The following is a 22,280-nucleotide window of genomic DNA, read 5'->3' as shown; positions in this document are numbered from 1 at the left end:
TTTCTTATCTATTCTAGTTTTATCAAGTCTTTGAATTGAACGATCAACTTTACTCTGGGTTTTTAGATGCGTATAATTTTGCGTTAGCACATAGGATGTAGAGAATGCATTAGCTAATACCTCAGTTTTTTGTATGTTCGAGGTTACTATGTCGTCTCCATTTTTTAACGGCGGAATGTCTGAATATTTATTTTTAATTGATTTAGCGATTTTCCATAATGAGTTATCTGCTGGATTTAGTTTTTTCAGTTTACGCGACCATGAATCATTTTTAATTATTTGGATTTTTACGCGGATATCACTGGTTAATTTATTTAATAAAGTTTTAAGCTGGGGTGATCTATTTTTTTGCCATTGCTTTTTAATTCTGTTTTTGATTTTTATATATTCGATAATTTCTGGAGTTAATTTTACTTTATTTGGTATATTTTTACGCGTCGGTATAAATGATAGTTTACCCTGCTCGATTAAATTTGTAAAAAAATTAATATCATCGTCAATTTGCCTGGTGTTTTGTAAAGTGTATATCTGTGGAGCGCCGTGTAGACGACATTCAATGAAACTTCTAAAACCTTTCCAGTCAGCTCTTCCGTAGTCAAAAAATATTTCAGGGATGACCTCAACATCGCCTTCCAGAGCAAAAAACACAGGAAGATGATCCGAAGATAGAGCTTGGATGCAGTGCATCCCCGAAATTGGCGCAAAACCTTTGACTAATGCGAAATCAAGAGTTGATGGAGACATGTTATTAAAAGGATAGTGTGTGTGTGAATTTGGAAAGTGAATATCCGTGTCAGTATCGTGCAAGTAGTTAAAGAGCATGGAACCGGATCGATTGGTACTAGAACAATTCCAGTGCGAGTGCCTGGCGTTGAAATCTCCGCTTAATATAACAGAGCTTCCAAGTCCAAGCACAGCATCTAGATCACTCTGCAACAATTCGTCTCCGGGTGAGTTGTATGCGGCAGCAATTGTGATGATTTTATTATTATTATTAATTTGGATCGCGACAGATTCTAAGTTAATTACGTCGGGATTTATACGCGCGTGTTTTATAGATTTTTTAATAAAAATCGCAACCCCGCCACCTGGCCTTGAGAGTCGGTCTCTCCGGAGGCAAACAAAGTTCGGCAAAGATATTTTAACGTGAGGTTTAAGATACGTCTCGGTAACTATGACAATGTCAATTTTATACTCACTGATCAATAGCTCCAGCTCGCCAGTTTTGTGTCGAATTCCACGTGAATTCCACGTCAGCAAATTCAATTTCTTCTTAGAAGAGGACATCGAGGTACTCTACCATCATGATGGCTATCTCCATTTTGCTCGCACACTTGCCAGCTTTGACCCGAATCTCCTGAAGTACGAGGAGCATCTTCCGTAGATCCGAGGACGACATGGGGGCATCCTCTGCGCCGGTGTTTGGTGCTGCTGTCGGCTCTGGTTGTGATCTTTGAGCCTGCTTGAGATTAGCGGCCGCAGCTGAGAAGTTCTTAGCCGGTTGGGATGGTCGGAGTGCGGGAAAATGCTCCTGAACTAAGTTAAATGTCGGTCCAGGTGCAGCCGGGGCGACAGCCGCGACGGTAGCTGGCCTTTGATGTCTCCTCTGAGTCTGGACGAGATACTCCTTCCTGCGAGGGCAGTCCTTGAAGTTGGCCGGATGATCTCCTTCGCATCCGATGCATTTCGCTGGTGTCTCACGATCCGTTTTCGAGCAGTCAGCGGTTGCGTGACTGCCGGTACATTTGACGCATCGTGGGGTTCGGTGGCAGTTTTTGGCTGCGTGTCCATAAAGCTGACATCTGAAACATTGGGTTAAATGTCCATTGTTACGCTTATACCTTTCCAGAATGGCCTTGGCGAAACAAACGTACCGGATGTTTTTTATTGCAGCTGTCTTGGTATCCGAAGAGAAACGGTATGTGGCTTTTGCTGCCTCTTCTTCATCTGCAGGAGATATTCTGTCCTGCGAGGACAGTCCTTGTAGTTGGCCGGGTGACTTCCGCTGCATCCAGTGCAGGTTGCTGGCGTCTCTCGGTCTTTTTTAGTGCATTCGGAAGTGGCGTGGTTTCCTGTGCATTTCACGCATCTGGGGTCTCGTTGGCAGTTCCTCGCAGCGTGGCCATACTGCTGGCATCTGAAACATTGAGTCGCGTGCGACTTATTACGCTTGTATTTTTCAAGCGTGGCCTTAGTGAAGCAAACGTACCGGATGCTTCTTATGGACGTCACTGTCGTCTCAGCGGAAAATTGCGTCAGGTAGAGCCGCGAGGAGGTCTCTGCCTTGGTGTTCATCGCCGTTACTTTGACGACGCTTAATCCTTGCCGCTCCAAATCAGCAGCGATTTCTTCAACGGGAACCTCAGGAAGCCCCCTCAAGACAGATTTAACTGTCTTGTCTTCGTCGGCAGTGAAGGTGTGAAAGGCACGGCGGCCCTTCAAACCATCCATCAGGGTCGCTCGTAGTTCAAGCGTCGCACACTGGATGGAAACATTACCTCTTCCGGTGTAGCGGAGGGTAAAATTACCTGATTTGGTCATCGACTTGATGAGGTCGATGGTCTGGAGATGTGTGCCAACCACCTCCATGATGACAGGTGGCACTCTTGCGTGTTTACTCCCGGCAACTTCGGGGAGTTTGTCATACCTGTTATGACTTGAAGTCGGCAACAGGTTGGCGTCAGTAGAGGGTCTTGCAGTTTTCTTTGGCATCTGCCATTCATGCTCTGCTGATGGCGATAGGTACGCTTTTAACGTACCCACCGCACGCTTGCGCGTAAGCGTCTTCTTCATCGCGCCGGCAATGTCTCTGGCGTCGTAGTTGTTGCAAATGGTCGCGGGTGGGGGGTCGGAGCTTTGAACGGCAGCGAGAGCAGGCGCGGATGCGTCCGTTCACCGCTGAGGTACAGAGCAGAGTGGTACGCCGGAGCCATAAAGCGGATTAAGTGTCCCGATACTAAAGACAAACTGCCTATTATTTATTGACTCTTAACCAAGTTACACTTTGTTTGATGGTCGTGACGCGCGAATGAACTTTGGAGCTTTCGTGTGACGCAAGAGAGCATAATGTCTCAAAATGTACAATGTAAAAAAGCACACAAAATATTTGATTTATGCTATATATACAAATAAATCGTTTTAGTTGACCTAATACCCAATCTGTCGTTAAACGAAATATCAAGCTCTACGGTATTTTTCAACTTATATAATATTAATGGACACTCTAGATGTCGGTTATTTTATATATTAACTTTTACGATGCCAGTATTTAATATTGGTTTTCAACATCCGGCATTAACAATCAATAACGCGATCGCTAAATAATTCATACTCTCTCAAACAACGCGAAGGATCTGAATGTTTTCATAGAACAAATATCATCAATTCCGTGACAAGGGTATAATATGTAGAAGAAGAAAGTTTACGAATAGTTTTATTGGGTATTCATCCCCGTCGCTGATCCTGATTTATGGTCCCCCTCGTCCAGATGCTTTCTAAGGGCAAATATGGAGATCGGAACGGAACACGTCGAGTGGGATACGTCACGTGATAAATAACAATTTTGCAAAACTATATGGAGAAAAAGGGACCCTTTGAACTTTGCCAGGGTTGGATTTTTGGATGAAATTAGAAACGTAGACATTTAGATGAACTTTGCTTAAAGACAAAAACTCGAATGAAGTGTCGGGGAATTAGGGAGATGCCTCTCGAGTATACACATATTGTATTTATGTATGCGTGAAGCTATTTTGTTACTTAAGGCTCTCTGTTTATTTATTGGGTGATCAAATTACTTTTGTTGGTACTTAGCGGTGATGATGCGTATTGGTGTTTCGTATATATGAATAAATAAATAATATTATCAATATTGAACCTTCTGAAATTCAATATTTTTTGTAGGTGGAAATTTTAAGATATTATTCTATACTATTTTTTAATTGTATTTACTTTATTAGCTTTTGCGAAAACAAACAGCTTAGTCGTTACATTGATAATAAAATTATTAATTTATCATTAAATCTAAAAAGGGAATTTACAAAAAAATATGTTTTTTTGTTATAATTTATTAGGATTTGTACCCTTTGGAAAAATACTATAATATTTTGTCTTATTCTTCTTTACTTTCAGTGCAATATTTTATTTTATTTAATTGCTTAAATTATTTTTTTCAGATTAATAATAAGCAACTCTGTATATCTCTATTTAATATTTCACTGTAGAAGTTGCACTTTAAAAGTATTATTTTTATATTTTGCCTTGAAAGTTTCTCATTGTATTTTTTCCTAATTTATCTAACGTTTTTTTTTATTATTATTACTTTGTACAAAAAATTTATGTTTTATTCGTTGTGCTATAGAGTATTTTATATTTTTAATTATTATATTTTAAACATCAAAAGGGTTATAACCCAGTAACTTCTGCTTAATTTTAATGTGAGGATGTTCCTGTGTTTTCATTCTTAAATTAAACGTTTATATACAAAAAAGAGCACGTATTTTCACGATAAAAAATAATTAATTTACAAAGGCCTGTCAAAAATTCTTGGTGGCATTAAAAAAAATTAAAGATATAGGATTTCATTACTTATTTATTACATACCTTTTTGGAAATGTAATTTAATATCGCTTTTTCTGTATATTTTATGAAAAATCCATTTAATTAGGAAACCTAATAAAAAAAATCAAGCTTATTATTAAGTTATTTCATATTACAAAGTATTTTATCTGCATAATCTTAACTTCATTGTTTTATTAATTTCATTAGTCTTTATTGAAAAAGTCCACAGCTGCACTATATTAACACGGATTAATAAGTAAATTTCAGAATTTCCGCAGTTACAGAGTGTTTCTTTTTTCATTGTTTTTTTTTTTCGCAAATATTTTTAATGGCCGTAAATAGACAATTTAAATAAAAAGTGACACAAATGGGTCGCAACAGTAATTTTTTATATGCTGAATACATATAAGATATTCTATATAAGCTAAAGTAGAACATTATTTGCGAATATTCAATATCTAATAATCACGCCCGAGCTTGATTTTTAATTATTAATTACGATATTTATCTGTGCGACTTAAATTCTTTAGTAAACATTATCCGTGAATATTATGCCTTTTGAGTGCCACAGATTAAATATTATGTAAGAATTTTCAGCAAATTCTTAACAAAAAAGTCCAATATATAAAAAATTCAACGCCTTTTTTAAAAAAGAAGCAATCGTAATATTTTTATACACTCTAATAAAAACAAAGCAGTTGCTAAGCACATGGCAAAACCAATAATTATTTTTTTAATATATTAAAAAAATAGTATATGGTTTTTAATAATAAAAAACTAAGTTTTAAATTTTACATTTTTCTTAAAATATTACAATATTTTTATTATTTCTTAGACTTTAGTATTGCTGCATATGTAAACACTTTTTTTTTAAACAAAAATATAATATTTACGTCATAAAAAAATAGAGTTTATTTTAAATATACTTCACATTTATGATGGCCTACTTATTTACATCTGACACAAATTAGGTTAGATGTTTTTATAGGTCCCTAATTTTAGGAACTGCAGACAATACATCTTCTCAAACTACGACAAGGTAATTTTTTCAACCCTCTTAAATCTGTTGGGGTAGCATTTGTAGTTGGAATAGGTGGTTGATTTTTTATTTGTAACCATTTCAACTGAATTTTTTTAATTATACTTCATGTTAATTGAAAATGTAGCATACATCTACTACTGACGTTTATTTTATAAATGATATAAACATTTAGGATCATACGAGGGAAAATTTTGAAGTGTTTAACATTTTTAAGCATATTTTAAAAACTGTTATTTAATAACACCAATTTATTAGTGCTTTAAATACAAAAAAAAAATCAAAAATATAAAATAATTAAATATATAGCAGTAGGTGTATAAGTTTAAGTATTTTGTTTAAAGTACAAATGTAATCCAAAATATTTCACAATGACTTAAAATTAAATATAAGCACACGATGCCACAAAATTTACAACTTTAGAGAAAAATTGTTTAGGATCTTAAGCTTAATATATCTTAATAAGTGTCTTCTTACAAGTTTTTAGATAGATTGTAAGATTTTTTTCTTTTGAACCACTTATTACTATCTCTGCTAAATTTCGGTTCTGTATTAAATAAAACTTTATTATAATATACATGTACTGAATTATATAAAACCTTATTATTAATTATGTACTGAATATAGAATTAAAAGCACACGTAAGGATCGTATGCTTGTGATGAAATTTATTGTAAATTCTCACAAAGTTTACGACGTTCCTACTTCATTTCCGATATCCAGTCACAGCCGTACATTATAAAGACGGAAAGCGCAACCTTTTACATACCAAAACGAGATTCAACATCTTTATGCAGCCAGCTAATATTTATTTTCTTCCCCTCTCTCTCCACGGAAGGAAGATTTTCGGTATCGTGGATGTTGATATACGACCTGCCCACTGATTAATCGCAACGTATTTGTTGCACTGCACCATTTCCCGTGTTCCAGATTCGCCTCTTGAATAATGCATCATTTAAAATACATATTTCACGCGTCTTTTCGACTGAAAAATCTTAAGGTCTAATAAATCTTCCAGTCGAGATGGGAATTTCCGCCGTGAGCGTAGCACGCATCGAGGCATCTACGAACACACGTGGCCTTTGTCTAAAAATATTCCAAAGAAATGTTTGCTTTATTTAATACATTACGATGTACAGGATACATGAGAAGTTTACATTGGAAAATATATATTTTATGATACTGTTATTGAACTATTCCTAAAACAGTCGATAAATTTAAGTTAACTTATATGTAGTTATAATGTATCTAGCTCTCTTCAAACCGATGACTTAAATTATATATAAACCAAACGCTAGCTATTTATTTATTATTTTGTTTTAAAAAAAGTACTTTTAATATATAAAAATTATTAAAATAAAATACCCGTTTAAATCAGGTTCGAAATCCAGTCATGTATTATTGCTCAATTTTTATTCTTTACTACTACTCTGTTCACTTTAAAGAAGCAGTCAAAAATATACATTCCCTAAATATAATTGATTTAATTTAATTTTTTTACTTCTTTAGTGAGTAAAAATTTAAATCTGCTTTTCGGCAGTTAAACGTAGTTTTTAATATGGGAATTAAATAGTATAGATTAAGACTAATGGATCGAGGTTTGATATTATAATACTCATACGCTTCAAATGCTACGTTATCTGTAAATCTCTATAAGCTTATACGATCAAAGTGTCGATATAAAATCATAAATCAAAATTTGGCCCTATCGGATATTCTGGCCAGATCCGGGACGATACAGCCGACACGCCCATCGGACGACAATAACGTCAAATTCCCGCCGATTACCATATCTATGCGATTGAGCCTCGGTCCGGAAGGCGAAATGGAAAAATATGTAAAGTCATTTCCGCGAAAAGTCCTCCTCGGACCCAGAATACATTACCACAGGTGACCTCCGTCCCTTTTCCCCCGGATCCCGGATGACCTTTGATGCACGCCGGGCCCGGGATTGACCCGAGTCATGTTTAACACATAAAGCCTCGAAGCATTATCGTGAACCGTGTCCGAGAGGAGGTTCCGACGGACCCTTTATCCTTATGCTTATGACCGAATTGATGCTCTCCGGGCGCCGTGAAAGAAAATTGGACACGTATTGAATGTAACGAAGGGCGTTGTGCCATTGAAAAGTGGACGAAAGACGTGTTCGTATTCATACATACACAAATATATGGAAACGTAGCGTATTTATTGGAATTTCCAGTAAGAAGTAATGTTTCTGAGAGTAACATGATATTTATTATAGATATATTACTTGTAATAAAATTATCAAAGGTATAATTTTCTAATAGTCTTTCAAATTTATGTTTTAATTACTTGACAGTTAGATAATTTTGTTGAGTATGAAAAAACATTTTTAGAACGATAGTATCTCTACTAGGGTACTGCAAGGATCTTACTTGGGTCTATTGCTGTTTTTAAAATTCATTAATGGCGTAAAAACGGCAATGAATCAATTAATTTTAAATTTCCTCGACCTACATAAATATCTCATTTCTATACGGAAGTAGACTTCTAAATACCGTTTGTTTTTTAGTATTATTAAATTAAGACAGGCCTTTCTTTACTAAGGACATTTTTGCGACGTTTGAGATTTACAGTTATTTAATAAAGATGTTCAGTTATATATTAAGAAATGTGCGCCACTTTATAATTTTTTAGTATTGCGCACTTTTTATGATCCTCTAATCCTAGCTTTAATATATAATTTTTCAGATTGCATTTGTGTAGGTCTGACTATTGTAATAATTTGCGGAACATAAATGCAACTTTTAAATATTCCAAGAGGCTATTGTATGCTATAATGCACGTTAAGTCCTTGTTTTTAATGAATGCACTTAAAAAAATATCGGTCAGTGTGATAAAATGCTAGCTGACCTGCTGATGTTTATGACTTGATAACGTGGAATTTTGTTTCTTATGCTAGATGTGCCAATTTAAAGTTTTTTTCCTTAACATATGGGACCTGTCGATTAAATCTTTTCTTTGTTTCAAATGTATGCTTAATATCTTAGTTTTTAGAATTAATTTGTTAAATCAACTATTGCTAATATACAACGATATATTTGAAATTAGTACAATTGATTAATTATATATAGTTTATTTTTATAATTTTAGTATAAATGTTATATATTGATAGTGCAAAAATAATAAATAAGTAGCATTCAATAAAAGTATGCAAATAGTAGGAGATACAATTATAGTTTTAGACTTGCTAATACAACTATTTTTACCTAACTATTAAAAAAAATTATCAATAATCTTTGAATTTAAGAAAATGTTGCTATTAAACAATGACAAAATTGATTATGTAAAACAGATAAATTATGAAGCGTGCTTCAGTTAATGATATCGAACTTATTGAATCATATAGGGAAGTAAAAGGTATATGTTTCACTGAATACGTGAAATTCCTTATAACGCAAAATAGGCAAAAAATCCAAATTCATGAAAAATGCAATCCCGTTACTGCATTTATGTGTTAACTGAGTAGAAATAGGTAATTATAACACTTTGGTGGTATTTTTCGTAACTTTCATTACATAAAAATAAACTTATCATTAACTAGTGATGTTTATCTTAATTCAAAAAGTCTAGAACCATAAATATGACGACGTATAAGTTGATTTAACTGGTATTTTCAATCGAATAAAGAACATCTAAACCGAATTTTGTTCAATAATCTATACTTTTTCTTTCGCTTATTTTTGCATAAGAGGAACATTTTGGACTTGACATAAAGAAAATTATAAAATTATAAATAGTTTTAGAACGTTTATTAGGTTCGGTTTGGGTGTTTAAACATAAAATGTACGTTTCACAACTGACAAATTGAGTTTCATAGACATTTTAGAGAAGCATATAATTTCACTATTAGATAAAAAATATATATCTACTGGTTAAAATGTATTTGGTCTTCACTAGTAAAAATATAACTTTACTGAAAAATACACATTTTCTGTCACATAATATGTACATAATAATACCTACGTACCTGTACCTGCCAAATAAATTATATTTTCACTGTTAAAATATATTTCGATAAAATTTCACTGAAATGACATATTTTAAAAAGTATTTCCAGCATAGAATTTTTTTGAGGGATAACCCAAAAATTTCTGCTTTAGAATCAGAGACGTGATTTCAGAATTTTCAAGGGGAGAGGGCTAAAGTCTATTGTATAACTAAAGGACTATTCTTAATTTAAATAGTGCACAAAATATTTAATATATAATATGCCAATTTATTCATCAATACGAACTTCACAATTCGGAATTTAATTCTCCCAAAATATATTGTTGAATTAAAAACAAAATATGTACTCAAATATAAAAAACTTTTTTTTTTATTGAGAACCATGGATTTACACTTCTAGGTTTTGAGCGGCTGGAACAGACCGGTCAAAAATTGTTCCAAAAATCCGATAAATTAACAGATTTATCGACGAATTTTAGTAATTTTACAATTACAGGTAAAACGGTTAAGAATTACCAAATATTTTTACCGTGATATATTGATAAAAGTTACTCTGATTAACTACTAATAAAAAAATAGTGGAAAGTTTATTAGCAATTCCTTTAAAATGGCTTTAAAAAATATACAACCTATTTTAGGCATTCCTTCGGAATAATACAGATTAAAATGAGTAAAAGCACTTAAACTTAAACTTTGTAGTCATAATAAAACCATTTGAGAGAATCAAATTTAACAATCTTTAGGAAGTTGGGAAAGAATTGCAAATTTAGGAGGAATATTGAAATAATAATAACTTTTAGGAACAATAAACTTTAGTTAACAATTAAGTTTATTTGTTATCATATATTTGTTCGATATACTTGTAAACAGATAGAGGGTAATATTTTAACAGTATTGGCAAGCTTATGTGTATAAAATGTTTTTTCAAAACACCCTGACCCACAAAATCCAAGTTAACGTTGTGTAAGCTGATCGTGAGAAAGCATTTCTATGATACTTTACACCAACGAGCATTTCGATCAATTAAGAGTATTATATTCAAGTGCTTTATATTAATAATAAGAGCATTGAGAATACTTTTTAAACTGCTTATGATCTATAAAATGTACATGCTATTGCCCTAAATAATAAGTAATATTTTTAGATTTACTTTTCCGTCGTTTCCAACGGTTTGGATAATTGCATTTTAACTAGATGCTTCCGTAAAGTACTTAGGAGTGAAGTTTGTGTAGGAGTATAAATTTAGTACGCTAAAGTTTGTGACGGTTTGTGTTCTGTATGATATGCAGTTGTCAAAGTAGGAATGACAGCCCAGGTAGGAAGTCGAGCGAAGCATAGATTCTCGCATAGGGGCTCTATGTGAAACTTGGTCAGGTCGTTAATGAAAATTCGTATTAACGCGGATTATAAATCTACTTGTTGAGGGTAGTTCACTCTTGTACGGATTATCGGTATGGAACATTATTTTGTAATATTCTTAAATCAAGAATTTGAGCGCAGCATAGTATTGATTTTATAAAATTCACAATTTAAATTATTTCGTGCAGCAGTTTTATGAAATAGAATGACAAACTTAGATTTTTTAAATATATAAAATTACTAGATATATTAAATGTTTTCCGCAGTTGAATCACAAAGTACAAATTAAAAAAACATTTCACCGCCATGTGTACTTTAGCGTTAACATATGCCGAAACGAACATACCAACAAACCCCATTGTTAATTCAATACGGATTTAGAGCGAGGTGCAATGTAAATTGTGCACGATGGTGGTAAGGGGTTAGAGTGAGGCAAATGGAAGGTATGGCGCCATTCCAGGGCCGCGCAAACGACAAAGAAGGCAAACTTGCTTCTTCGACATGAAATACACGAGCAGAAATAAAAAGGTTGTCACGCGGACCAAAACCGAGTGGCTGCGGGTACGAAGAAAAAGAAGAAAAAGCCCAAAGCGAAAAACCAAACTGCAATAAATTTTCGTGGAAAATGGAAAATTCCCGAGTGGATGCGTGCGGTTTTCAATCGGCGAATGTTCTCTTTTCCTTTTCCCTCAAAGGCTCTCGTTTCTACCTTTTATTACCTTATTCATTCGATCTGTGCGGTGTGTTTTTTTCTCTTCTTTGCTTCTCTTTTGACGATTGGGAATTCGTAAAAAAAGATTTCGATTCCGAAACGCTTTTTTATATATATATATTTTTAATAGTTCAAGCTGCGCAATACAATGTTGCTAAAGCTTTATTAAAATTGCAATACAAAAATTAAAGCTACAGAAATTACAAAATATATTTAAATTGTTTTATTTTCTGATTGATTTGACATACCTTCTAATAATTTTCAAAGTTGTGAACATTGTCCCTAATTATTATACTAAACATGTAAAAGCATTTCATTAATCTAAAGATAATAATGTCTTCTGCTCTTCAATTTGACACTGATCGTCAAATAACCGTAACTTAATAACCCTTCTTGAGATTATTCATATAATTAAAAAACTGTTTAGAATTTTACCAAGAATATGTTGTGCGTTATTTTAAAAATTCACAATAATTAAATATAGAACTATTATTTGAATTTTTTAAAACGTCTGATACTAAAAATCATTAAGTCCCTTTCAAGGTTCTTAAAATATTTGTGAAAAGAATTTATGATCTTTGTGTATTCTTTTGCAATAATAATTTATTATTATATTCATAAGTATATGAAAATGTAACTTTTAATATTAATAATTAATTTTGCATTATTGTTAATAAAATTTAATTTTGAGATTTTATTAATTTAACAATATGACCAAAAAAATAAATGTCAAATGAAATAAAATAAATAAATTTTGCATTTACGCATGATATAGATTTATAATAACTATATATTATCATTTATTTTTATCTATGTGTATGTTGTGTATTTACAAATTTTATTATTAAAAATTAAGTTTATGAATATTACATACTTTTATAGCAATAATTTGTTTGCTTTTTTTATATATATAATTTTAAAAATAATAAAAATATGCACTAATTATTAGGTTTGCTATGAAATTAAAATTAAAATCAACGAGAAAAAATTTATTAGTACTTTAACTTTTATACTTTTTTATTAAACAATTTTAAATATTTTTATTATATGGGCAAACAGTTTTTATGGTTATTAATTATTAAAAACATTTTATTATTTTTTTATTTGTGTTTGAATTTCTACTTTATTTATCTTATTTAAATTTCTGTAGAAAACTATAAAATATTTATAAAGCAACTTATGTTTTAATTTATTATATTATATATATTTTTACATTTTTAATTTTGTAATTGTAATGAATAAAATATATTTATAAAAATATCCATAGGAAAAATATAGTCAGCTAATTTTTTAATATGGTCAGTAACTTTGGCTTCAAAAGTTATTAAAATAATGATTGATAAAGCTTTGATTTCAAATATTGGTTAAAAAATAATTTGTATATTTTTTTATTGTAATAATATTTATTGCTGATTTATTCTATATTAAACTATATATTTACTAGCAAATAAGATTCAATTTAATTTATAAAAAAATATTGTACATTACAGCTTAAATTATATATTAAAAAATATGCATATAATAGGAAACATAGTTGTGTTTATTAAATGTTTTTTCTAAAGGAAAAACATTTAATAAACATAAATAAGGATACAACAAAATTATTTACCTTAATCCATATTATCCAAAACCCTTAAACTGTTTATACATTTACAAATCTAATTTATTAAATGAGTTTCACAGTAGCAAATATAGTATTTCATTTGCTTTTAGCTATTTTTAGCAAATTAATAGTATTAAAAATACTAATAATGTAAATGTAAGTATTTAATCTATAAAAGGCTATTTTGTTTTTCTTATACACCCAAATGTTATCATAATACCATAATATATTATGTTATACATACAAAAATATTAGTTTTATCCCTAAACTCCTCCTACATCATTCATCGTCAAGCAAATCGTCTAATTCAATAATGTTCGGAACGCAATCAATCCAACGCCCAAAAATAATACACGAAAAATACAAAACCGCCCCAGGGAATGACGTGCGATTTCATCCCTTTTCCTGCGGGATTGGCGCCCAAAGGAATATAAGGGCTGCTCCGGTAAGTGCGTTATTTCAAATTGAATTTGTCCAAAAATCTGTCAGGTCTTTTCTCTTATACACCGTGTATCCGTCTTCTTCTTCGCGTATACTCTCCGACTTATTCGCCAAAGAAAATGTATGCTCTTTGACGATGCGGGATTTCATCGGGAAAACTTTCCCGGAAAAAATAAAATTCCCGAGCGGCGAGAATAAACAAAGCGAAAAATGTGTATACACGTATAAATCTCGGGGCCAAGCCTGAATTATGGCCCACGGATCTAATCAGGGTCGGAGATCCTGATTAATTAGCATTATGAATCCCGGTAACCCTTTGCCTTGGCCTGAGTCAAAGTAATATTTGCCCATCCTCGTTGACAGATAGCATCGCCCCTTATTTGCGATCTTCTCAGCTCAAATACAATGTTTTCCTTTTGAAATGTACTATATTCCATGTTTATGTATTTTATTTTGCTCATTTACATTTTAAATCAAATACTATGTATTATTATTATTAATATTTACGAGCAAAAAGCATATTATAATAAAATAAAATAAGTATTTCCAAGGTAGTCCTTCGCTGAAACACTTTTTTTACCGAAACATATGCAGTAATTTTGTAGGATATCGCATGCGACTACTCTTCATATGGCATGCGATCTTAATACAAAGTATGGAGTTCGTTTTATGTATATTTAAAAATAAAATGAATAGATTTTTATTATCCTGCTCGTTTATAAAGCATTATAGCATGTTTTTCACGTAGGACTTAATAATTTTAAAATAAAAATATTTTTTTTATTATTAAAAATAAAAATTTAATTTAAAAATTATTTACGTTTAAGTTTAAGTTTGTATTTATTTAAGATTATTAAGTTACTTTGTGATTAAAAAAATGTATGTCTATTCCTTTTTAATTTTTGTGTATTGTGAATCTAAAGTACATACGAATATTACCTAAAAAGCCATAAAACTGTTGATATTTTAGTTTAAAACGAGCAAAGCACACATAGCATCAGCAGCATGTGTGTTGGATATAAACGTAAATCACTCTAACATTGTATTTCCATTTCTGTACCATTTTATTTGTAATTTTTTCCTTCACATTAAATCTTGAAAAAAGTTATTAATTCCACTTAATCAAAGTACTCCAATCTTAGATATGTATTTCTAATTTTGCATAAGTTGTTGTCTTAAATCAAGAATATTTAACTAATTTAATTAACATTAAACACCTTTTTCTTTGTTAAATGGAACAATTCGATTTAATATGATTTTTTTTGTGCAAAATTTAATTATTTTTTTAATATACACCCTTCTAATGTCAATATAGATTACTTGCATATCTGAAATATATTTGCCAAAAAGATTTAAGAAACGAAAGTTCTATCATCATTGCTTGTTTCTTTCCCAGAAATTACTATGTTATGTTTCGAATTTGATATTTGTGGATATTTATACATTATACAATTAGCACAAATAATTGATTTTTAGGATACTCTTTAAATAATTAAATATACAAAAACTAAATTAACTTGCATTATAATTATATAGCTTCGTGTCATACATTTTTTATTATACATTAAAAATCATTATTTTTCAATAGATTTAATTTTATATAATACTACTGCTTTTTATTTAATGTGATATATAAATATTTATTAGGGTTTATGGATTAGAATAGATTTCCAATAGAAGTTAAAGAATAAAATAATTCATTAATATACATATAATAAATCACAATTAATGTATAGAACTAAATCAAGTCTTTGCGATTTTTAAGAGCAAATTTTATTTCTGCAGTCTTATAATTTTAGAAAATTTAAGTAAAGACAATAATGTTTATCGTTATTAAAATTCACCACTGCTTAATTTGTCTGCTATTTTTTAATGTCCCAATTGTCACTTTTATTTTAAAAATAGTGCTTAGAATGTCAGTTTAGAACATATTTTTTTTTATCTGATTATTCTGGCTGCTTTTCTTTGCGCATTTTCTTTCGATACATTTGTTTAACTTTCATATTGCACACATTATATATAATAATAAGTTTTTATTTTAGTTTTATATTACTTGACAAAGATACACAGATTAACATGCCTCAACATTTTAAAAGTAAGCAATGTAACTACATTAAATAAAAAGCGTGCACCAAAAACTTGACCTTATATACTGATTACAACCATGCGCTTGTTGGCTGTTAACCTACTTTCTTGACCTTAATACTTAGTCTTAACAATAAACTTAGTCGCTTTTTTAATAAACATCAATATTTTAATTACGAATAGATGCATTTAATCGATATTTTAAATGTAGGTCAGGTATCGCAAATCTTAAATTTACTACGTTGATAATATGGCAGCATTAAAACTAATATTTAGTTAATGAAATCAATAATTTTGATTTTACTAAAGTGGAAAAAATTAAAAATAAACATATGTTAGTTACACAATTTTTTATACAAAGATTTAAGGTCTTTACAGTAGATTTCCAATACCAACTATTTAATCTCAATTATTAATAAATTATAAATGTAGCAATGCCATTATATTTTTTAATTTCACTAAAATATCCACGTAGCTTGTGCAAATTTATATTTTTAAATAGCTGCAATAATTAAAAAAAATAAAACAACCTAAAATTTAAATTATAAAATTATTTAATAAGTAAAACAAAAAATGCAAAATTTTCCACAAGATTTTAACCAATATTATTGATTAATAACTGTAAAAAGAATTTTTACAGTTCTACTTATACAATTAAAAATACTGTATATAATTAATTTTTTTTGTCTATATTGATATTTTCTATTAAAATTTATTATATTGAAATTAAAAAAAAATCTGCCTATAAAATAATAAATGGTACTTAGAAAAAAAAAATTAATAATAAGAAAAATAGCATTTTTAATTTTAAACAAATCAAAATATGTAAGTAAATCAGTTGAGTCTAACAAAAAAGTGTAAACAGCCTTTTTCAAAAGTTCCCAAAACTCAGTATATTTTATGGAAAAAAATATTTTATTATTATATAAATATAAAACACTCTCGCCCTCCATGGCCCCTCAATTGCCCATAAACTTCCCCTAGAGATTCATCCATCGCCTCATGGTGGCCGATATTGCTTACTTTTAAAATCTATGCATATATAGTATACATATAATTTTTTATCAATATTGCCTACAATGTAACTTACATAATACATATGTATTGTCTACATTTTAATTAAAATAATATTATTTTCATTAAAAATATGACGTTGATTAAAAATATTCTAGTCATCAAGAATCCTTCAGGGAAAATTCGCAATATCAATCATATGATTTATTTTTTTGTAATAAAAAAATATTTTTTATGTTAATCTGTATCGAATGTGTATGTACATGTTCTTTTACGTCTATATGTACATTCTCAGGAGCTTTCAATCACAGTCGGGGTCCCAGCGGTAAAGAGAATTTCTAATTAGTGCGAAATGCTTTTCAGCTTCGTTCCACAGATGCAGATACAGGCAATCGTCATTATCCTGTTACGGTTTGATTAATTCTTTTGCGAGAGTCAATAAATTATTTTAATTAAAATTTATATATGTATAAAATTTTTCCAAGTATATATATTGTAGTGAAATAATTAAAATTAAATACTAAACTGAGTATACTATAAATAAATGTATTGTTTTAATTGCTTTTTCTTCCTCGTTGTCGCTGTTGTCTATGTATCTTGTTTCCAATGACCTCGATAAATGCTCTCAATTTCTTTGTTATATAATTAAAACGCTCAGTCTATCTTACCTTTTCATTTGATCTAAATGTTTTTATGTTGAGCTTTTATGTTACGATCTAGTCTTAAATGAAACTAGATCTAAAAATTATATTTTTTAAAGATTTACCAGACGGGTATGGATAGCATCATGCTCTTTTCTAGAGCAGTACTTGCTTTGTAGCGACCACAGAAAATTTTAAAAGGTCATTGTCTCAAACCGTAAACTAGCGTTAATGACTGTGAACAAAAACGATCAGTTAATAACAATCGAGATTAATAACATAATAGCGTAAAGAATTTGAAGACGGTACCCGAGTTCACAGTAACTATTCTCCACCGTTAAGAGAATCCCTTTGAAGCGAAACGGTCACGGATATCATAAATCACCACATTCATGACCGTTTTCGATAAATGCAATTCGATCTTGGATGAGCGAACGTCGCTTTCTAAACGCGTAGACGAATTTCGCCGTTTTACGAAGCGACTGCAGCGATTGACAGGAAGATCGCTGCACATATGTGATTGGCCAGGAGTCTCAATGACCGCGTGGTCAACCACCGCTAGAGCTAGAACCCTTAAAGTGTATTAGTTGGATAATTAAACGAAAATTATTATTATTACTATGAAATATGTTTCAGCATAGCTGAATTATGATAGTAAAAAATACAAATAAGCCGTCATTGTGGAACAAGGACGATATCTTAATTATTTTTTAATAGTTTCTCTTTTAGACCCGCTCTTCTGAGATTTTCCTTCCGTAAAAACGTAGCGCTGGAATTAATAACGGCAGTTTAGCCAGTCGCGTCACGTAATACATAATAGGGGCGCAATTTAGCACACGTTCCCGCTTAATTTTGATTAATGGCCTACGTAGAGGTGAGAAGCAGCAAGCGGCACACAGCATCCAGTCGCGGCAACACATAACGCCAGATTTATGGCAGTCGCCCAAGTTGTTGTGCACTTCTTGCGCTCTCCTCGTCCGAAATCTGACGCCATTGCCTAAAGACTTAAATTTCGGTCGTTTGCGGCCAACCCGCAACAATTGATTTCGCCGAATTTGCCAAAGACCATTCGAATTAATTGTGGCTGTTGCGGTGGACACACTCGGTGCAGGGGCCTATAAATATCAGGCGACAAGACCAAGCAAACTTTGAATGTCTTTGGAAGGTCGCACATATGGGAGCAAAAACACTTCTTAGCATGATAAATATGGATGATGTCGAACAGATAATATCAATTTTATGACTTATACTTGGCAAAGCAGTTTAAATCATTTTTTGAAAAGTTTAAGAAATATCTTTTAATTTTCAACATAGTAGCTTTTAGCTATTTACACTTAAAATGCAAACTGTCATTGAGAAGCGCAGTATCAGAGTGACGCGACATATAGTGCTTAGATCTCCGATAGGAATAATGGTTCTAAGAGCCCGGTCTCTGTGGCGCAGCTCTGAGGGAAGCAGTTTCTGGGGGTAGCGATGACGGGTCATGTATGAAATTGTTGTGCGAAATTATCCGAGTAAGAACAAAGCATCTGGGGCATTTGCCCTTTCAGGTACATACTCTCTCTCTGTGAGTCAGATAATTTAAAGGCATTTTAGCACTCAGTGATGCATAGACCATCAATTTAATTCTACCAATCAAGAGCGGAGCCCCGGTGGTGGTGCTTACTTGTGCCTCATTTTTTGTGAACGATTCATCGCTCAAATTGATCATTATTATTTTGTAACATGACATGTATTAGTTTACATTTTTGGGTAGGTTTTATAGCACCTCTGACAAAAATGATTTTAAAATTTATTAACGTTACTTTTATTTTTAATAAAATATTATTAAAGCTTACAGTTTAAATACATATTTTGTATGTTACCATATAGTTTGGATTGATCAATTTTGATTAAAAATAAATTCTGCTGCTGAAATCGAATCAACATTTCTAAATTATTTTATTAACACCTTACTTTTCACGCTATTTTTATGTTAAATTAAAATAATTGGCTATGAATTATTTATAACTTTTAAATTATTTAATAATAAGCAATAAACTCATCCTTTGTTTTTCTGGGACACCGAGCTTTTGATTTTTCGTTATATTTTGTATGTGACACATGTTGGCCGCCACACTTTTATGTACATTTTGTAGCAGAAGGATTATAAATTGCTAGTTTTTATGTTGAATGTGTTTTAAAATGCTTTTTTAATGTATAAGTCATTCAAAAATGATTGATTAATTATTGTGTAATGCTACTTAGCTTTATCTGTTATTTTATAAAATTTAACAAATTAAATGTGCTTACAATAAATGAGTTACTTATCTCGAAATATTGTGGTAAAATATTTTATTTATATATTTATATAGGAAGGCCATATTCATTTACCCATTTTTTTTTATAAAATTGTAGTAAAAAATGTGTATTTCTTAAAAAAAGTTATAAACTCATATAACTGACTACATTATAAAAATAATTTTAACACTAAAAACCCCTCTTAAAGATATGTATTATTATTAGTTTTTAGAGTGCCAAACGATTAGTTTAACATAATCGCAGGATCGATTTGTATTAACTTAGATAAACTTTTAAAACTTGATATAAGAAAAACAAAATTAAAAAAAAAATATGTATTTACCGTTTTATAACAACTGTCAAGAATGTTTGCTTAGCCAACTTTATTTTAAATAAGTTAGTTTTAATAATACTTATTATATTCTAACAAAAAAGATTTTTTTAATAAGTGCTTTAAATTAGTTTGCAATAAATGAAATTAGTTTATATATATTTTTCATAATAATTGTTAGTAAATTATGTGATAATAATAAAACTTTTTCTGATATTTTTTTAAATAGTAATAAACTTTTTCTTTTTTTTCAATACGAAATTAGAATCGAAAAAATAACTTACAAGCACCGTTTTCTTAATTGAATACTTTTACATTGGTTGGTTATTTAAATTTAGTTATTTTTGGTCTGTGTAACATATGTCGAACGCCACAAATTAGTGTAAATTAGTTTGTATAAATTTCATTATAAAATGCCTTTTGCTTTTATTCGGACTGTATAAATAAAATAAGGTAGTAACTTGCTTACATCTACTAATGAATAGAAATAAGATATGGGTGGTCGGTTTCTTTATATAATGTATCTTAAAAATACTTTTAAAATGTTTGGTAGTTCTAAAATTAATGATTTTCAATTTTGGTAAGTCAGTTAGGAATGCTTGTTAAACCTAAGCAAAACCATTGTTTAATTTAAAAATAATATCGATAAAATTTATTTAGCCTTGCTTTATTTTTATCATACAAAACTTTTACAGAGATTTAAAATAAAAATTTTAGTGTTTAAATAAATTAAACAATTTTGATTACCAATATTAGTAAATTATGCAATGATATTAAACTATCACATTTTTTTATAAATGCAACAATTTATTTCTGTTGTCAATTTTAATAAATATTTTTTTTGCGTTAGTTTTTATTACTTTTATTAAAAAAAAATATTAGCTATAGTTTTAGTGGAACATTAAGGTACCAATGTTGCAGCATGAAGTTTTATAAAATTAGATTTTATTTTGTATCACATATTATATTATATTGCTGAATATTAAAAAAATATATTTTAAAATTAGTATTAAAACAGTTATCATAATTAAATAGTAAAATATCAAGCAAATTAAATTTTAATAAAACTAGCTGATTTTTAAAATCATAAAAAAGTTTATACATAAACATATTAAAAATTATAAATATCTCCAAAAAATAGTACGTATGATAAATTTTGATTATGAATGTGTATGAAATGTGTTAATGTCAACTTTTACCCTCGACCGTTGCGCTGGAGCAAGGATACTCGCTCGCCCTACAGTGTACAACTGTAGAACTGATATTGTCACAGCACGTAATAATATCAAAACTGTATTCTGCCATTACGCGATCGATCGGTAAATGTTATTGATTATTAGATAAAATTAAATAGTACTCAATAGATGCCTAAAAATATGTGTTTAATAGTTTAATAAAAAAAACCTTATATATAATATATTGCTATAATAAATAAGACATAGCTAACAGTATTTTATAGATAATATTAAAAATACTGTATTTTTTTGCACTGATTAATACTGTGTAGGTTATTATTATTATCAAATATAGTTTGTGAGATATGTATATGTTATTATACGATATTTCAGAAAACAAATTATAAATTAACTTTAAACGAATGGTTGAAACTCAAACGTTCAAAAGGACACTTCGTCGAGTTTACATCCCGGCACAGAATTAAACACACATCGTGTGAGTGTGTTTGTCGTTTTTTGCTCGAGAGTCTAATTATAACTTTATCTAGAATTTGTTGGAGGTTCTGGGGGTGTGGCAAAACCATAGCATAGGTGTAATGCGGTGAACCAAGCCTCGTATTAATTTCGGGCTCTAGATTATCTCAAAGGATTGCGCCAAGGAACCGAATTAAGGCAAGACCTGCAGCATTATTACTGCGAACGGATTAAACGATCCCCATCGCATCGCTAATGAAATATAAATTTCGGTAATGACCGATAAATTTTACTTATGAACTTTCCATGGTAAGGTAGTGGAGAGAGGGTGGAGGTGTTTGTGCTATGATTGAGATCGGGAGACGGTGCGTTTATTATGCTATATTGAGGACGAGTTTTGGATTAGGTTGAGTCAGATAATGCGTATTTATGTTGGGAAGCAGTGTAAAGGGTCTGCTTATTAAAGGCACAAGAGACAGATTCTTAATATAAAATAACTCAGCGCGAGTTTTAAGCTCTTAATGTGCTTTTAAAACATCGCAATCGAATCAAAAATTTTGATTAATTTAAATCTAAATACAAATAAATACTTTC

At 30.4% G+C, this 22,280-nt stretch overlaps 2 protein-coding genes across 18 annotated transcripts in view; one reads left to right on the top strand and one right to left on the bottom strand.

Moving 5' to 3' along the window:
• The window catches only part of LOC148235462 (hemicentin-1-like), a 556,592-nt gene that overhangs the window by 408,939 nt on the left and 125,373 nt on the right, over positions 1-22,280 (top strand). The gene's annotated exons all lie outside the window — the stretch shown is intronic.
• On the bottom strand, positions 396-2,913 carry LOC148235465 (uncharacterized). Its single transcript, XM_088185938.1, has 2 exons — positions 1,918-2,913; positions 396-1,864 (listed from the first exon to the last, which is right to left on the bottom strand). Exons 1-2 carry the CDS (start codon positions 2,791-2,793, stop codon positions 1,274-1,276), a joined length of 1,467 nt encoding a protein of 488 aa, XP_088042064.1. The 5' UTR covers positions 2,794-2,913; the 3' UTR covers positions 396-1,273.

Source organism: Plectrocnemia conspersa, unplaced genomic scaffold (genome assembly GCF_051122295.1).
Source record: "Plectrocnemia conspersa isolate PC_06_02 unplaced genomic scaffold, ASM5112229v1 ptg000005l, whole genome shotgun sequence".
Classification (NCBI taxonomy): Eukaryota; Metazoa; Arthropoda; class Insecta; order Trichoptera; family Polycentropodidae; genus Plectrocnemia; species Plectrocnemia conspersa.
The sequence above is the reverse complement of the archived record's forward strand: the minus strand, read 5'-3'. Positions and strand labels throughout refer to the sequence as shown.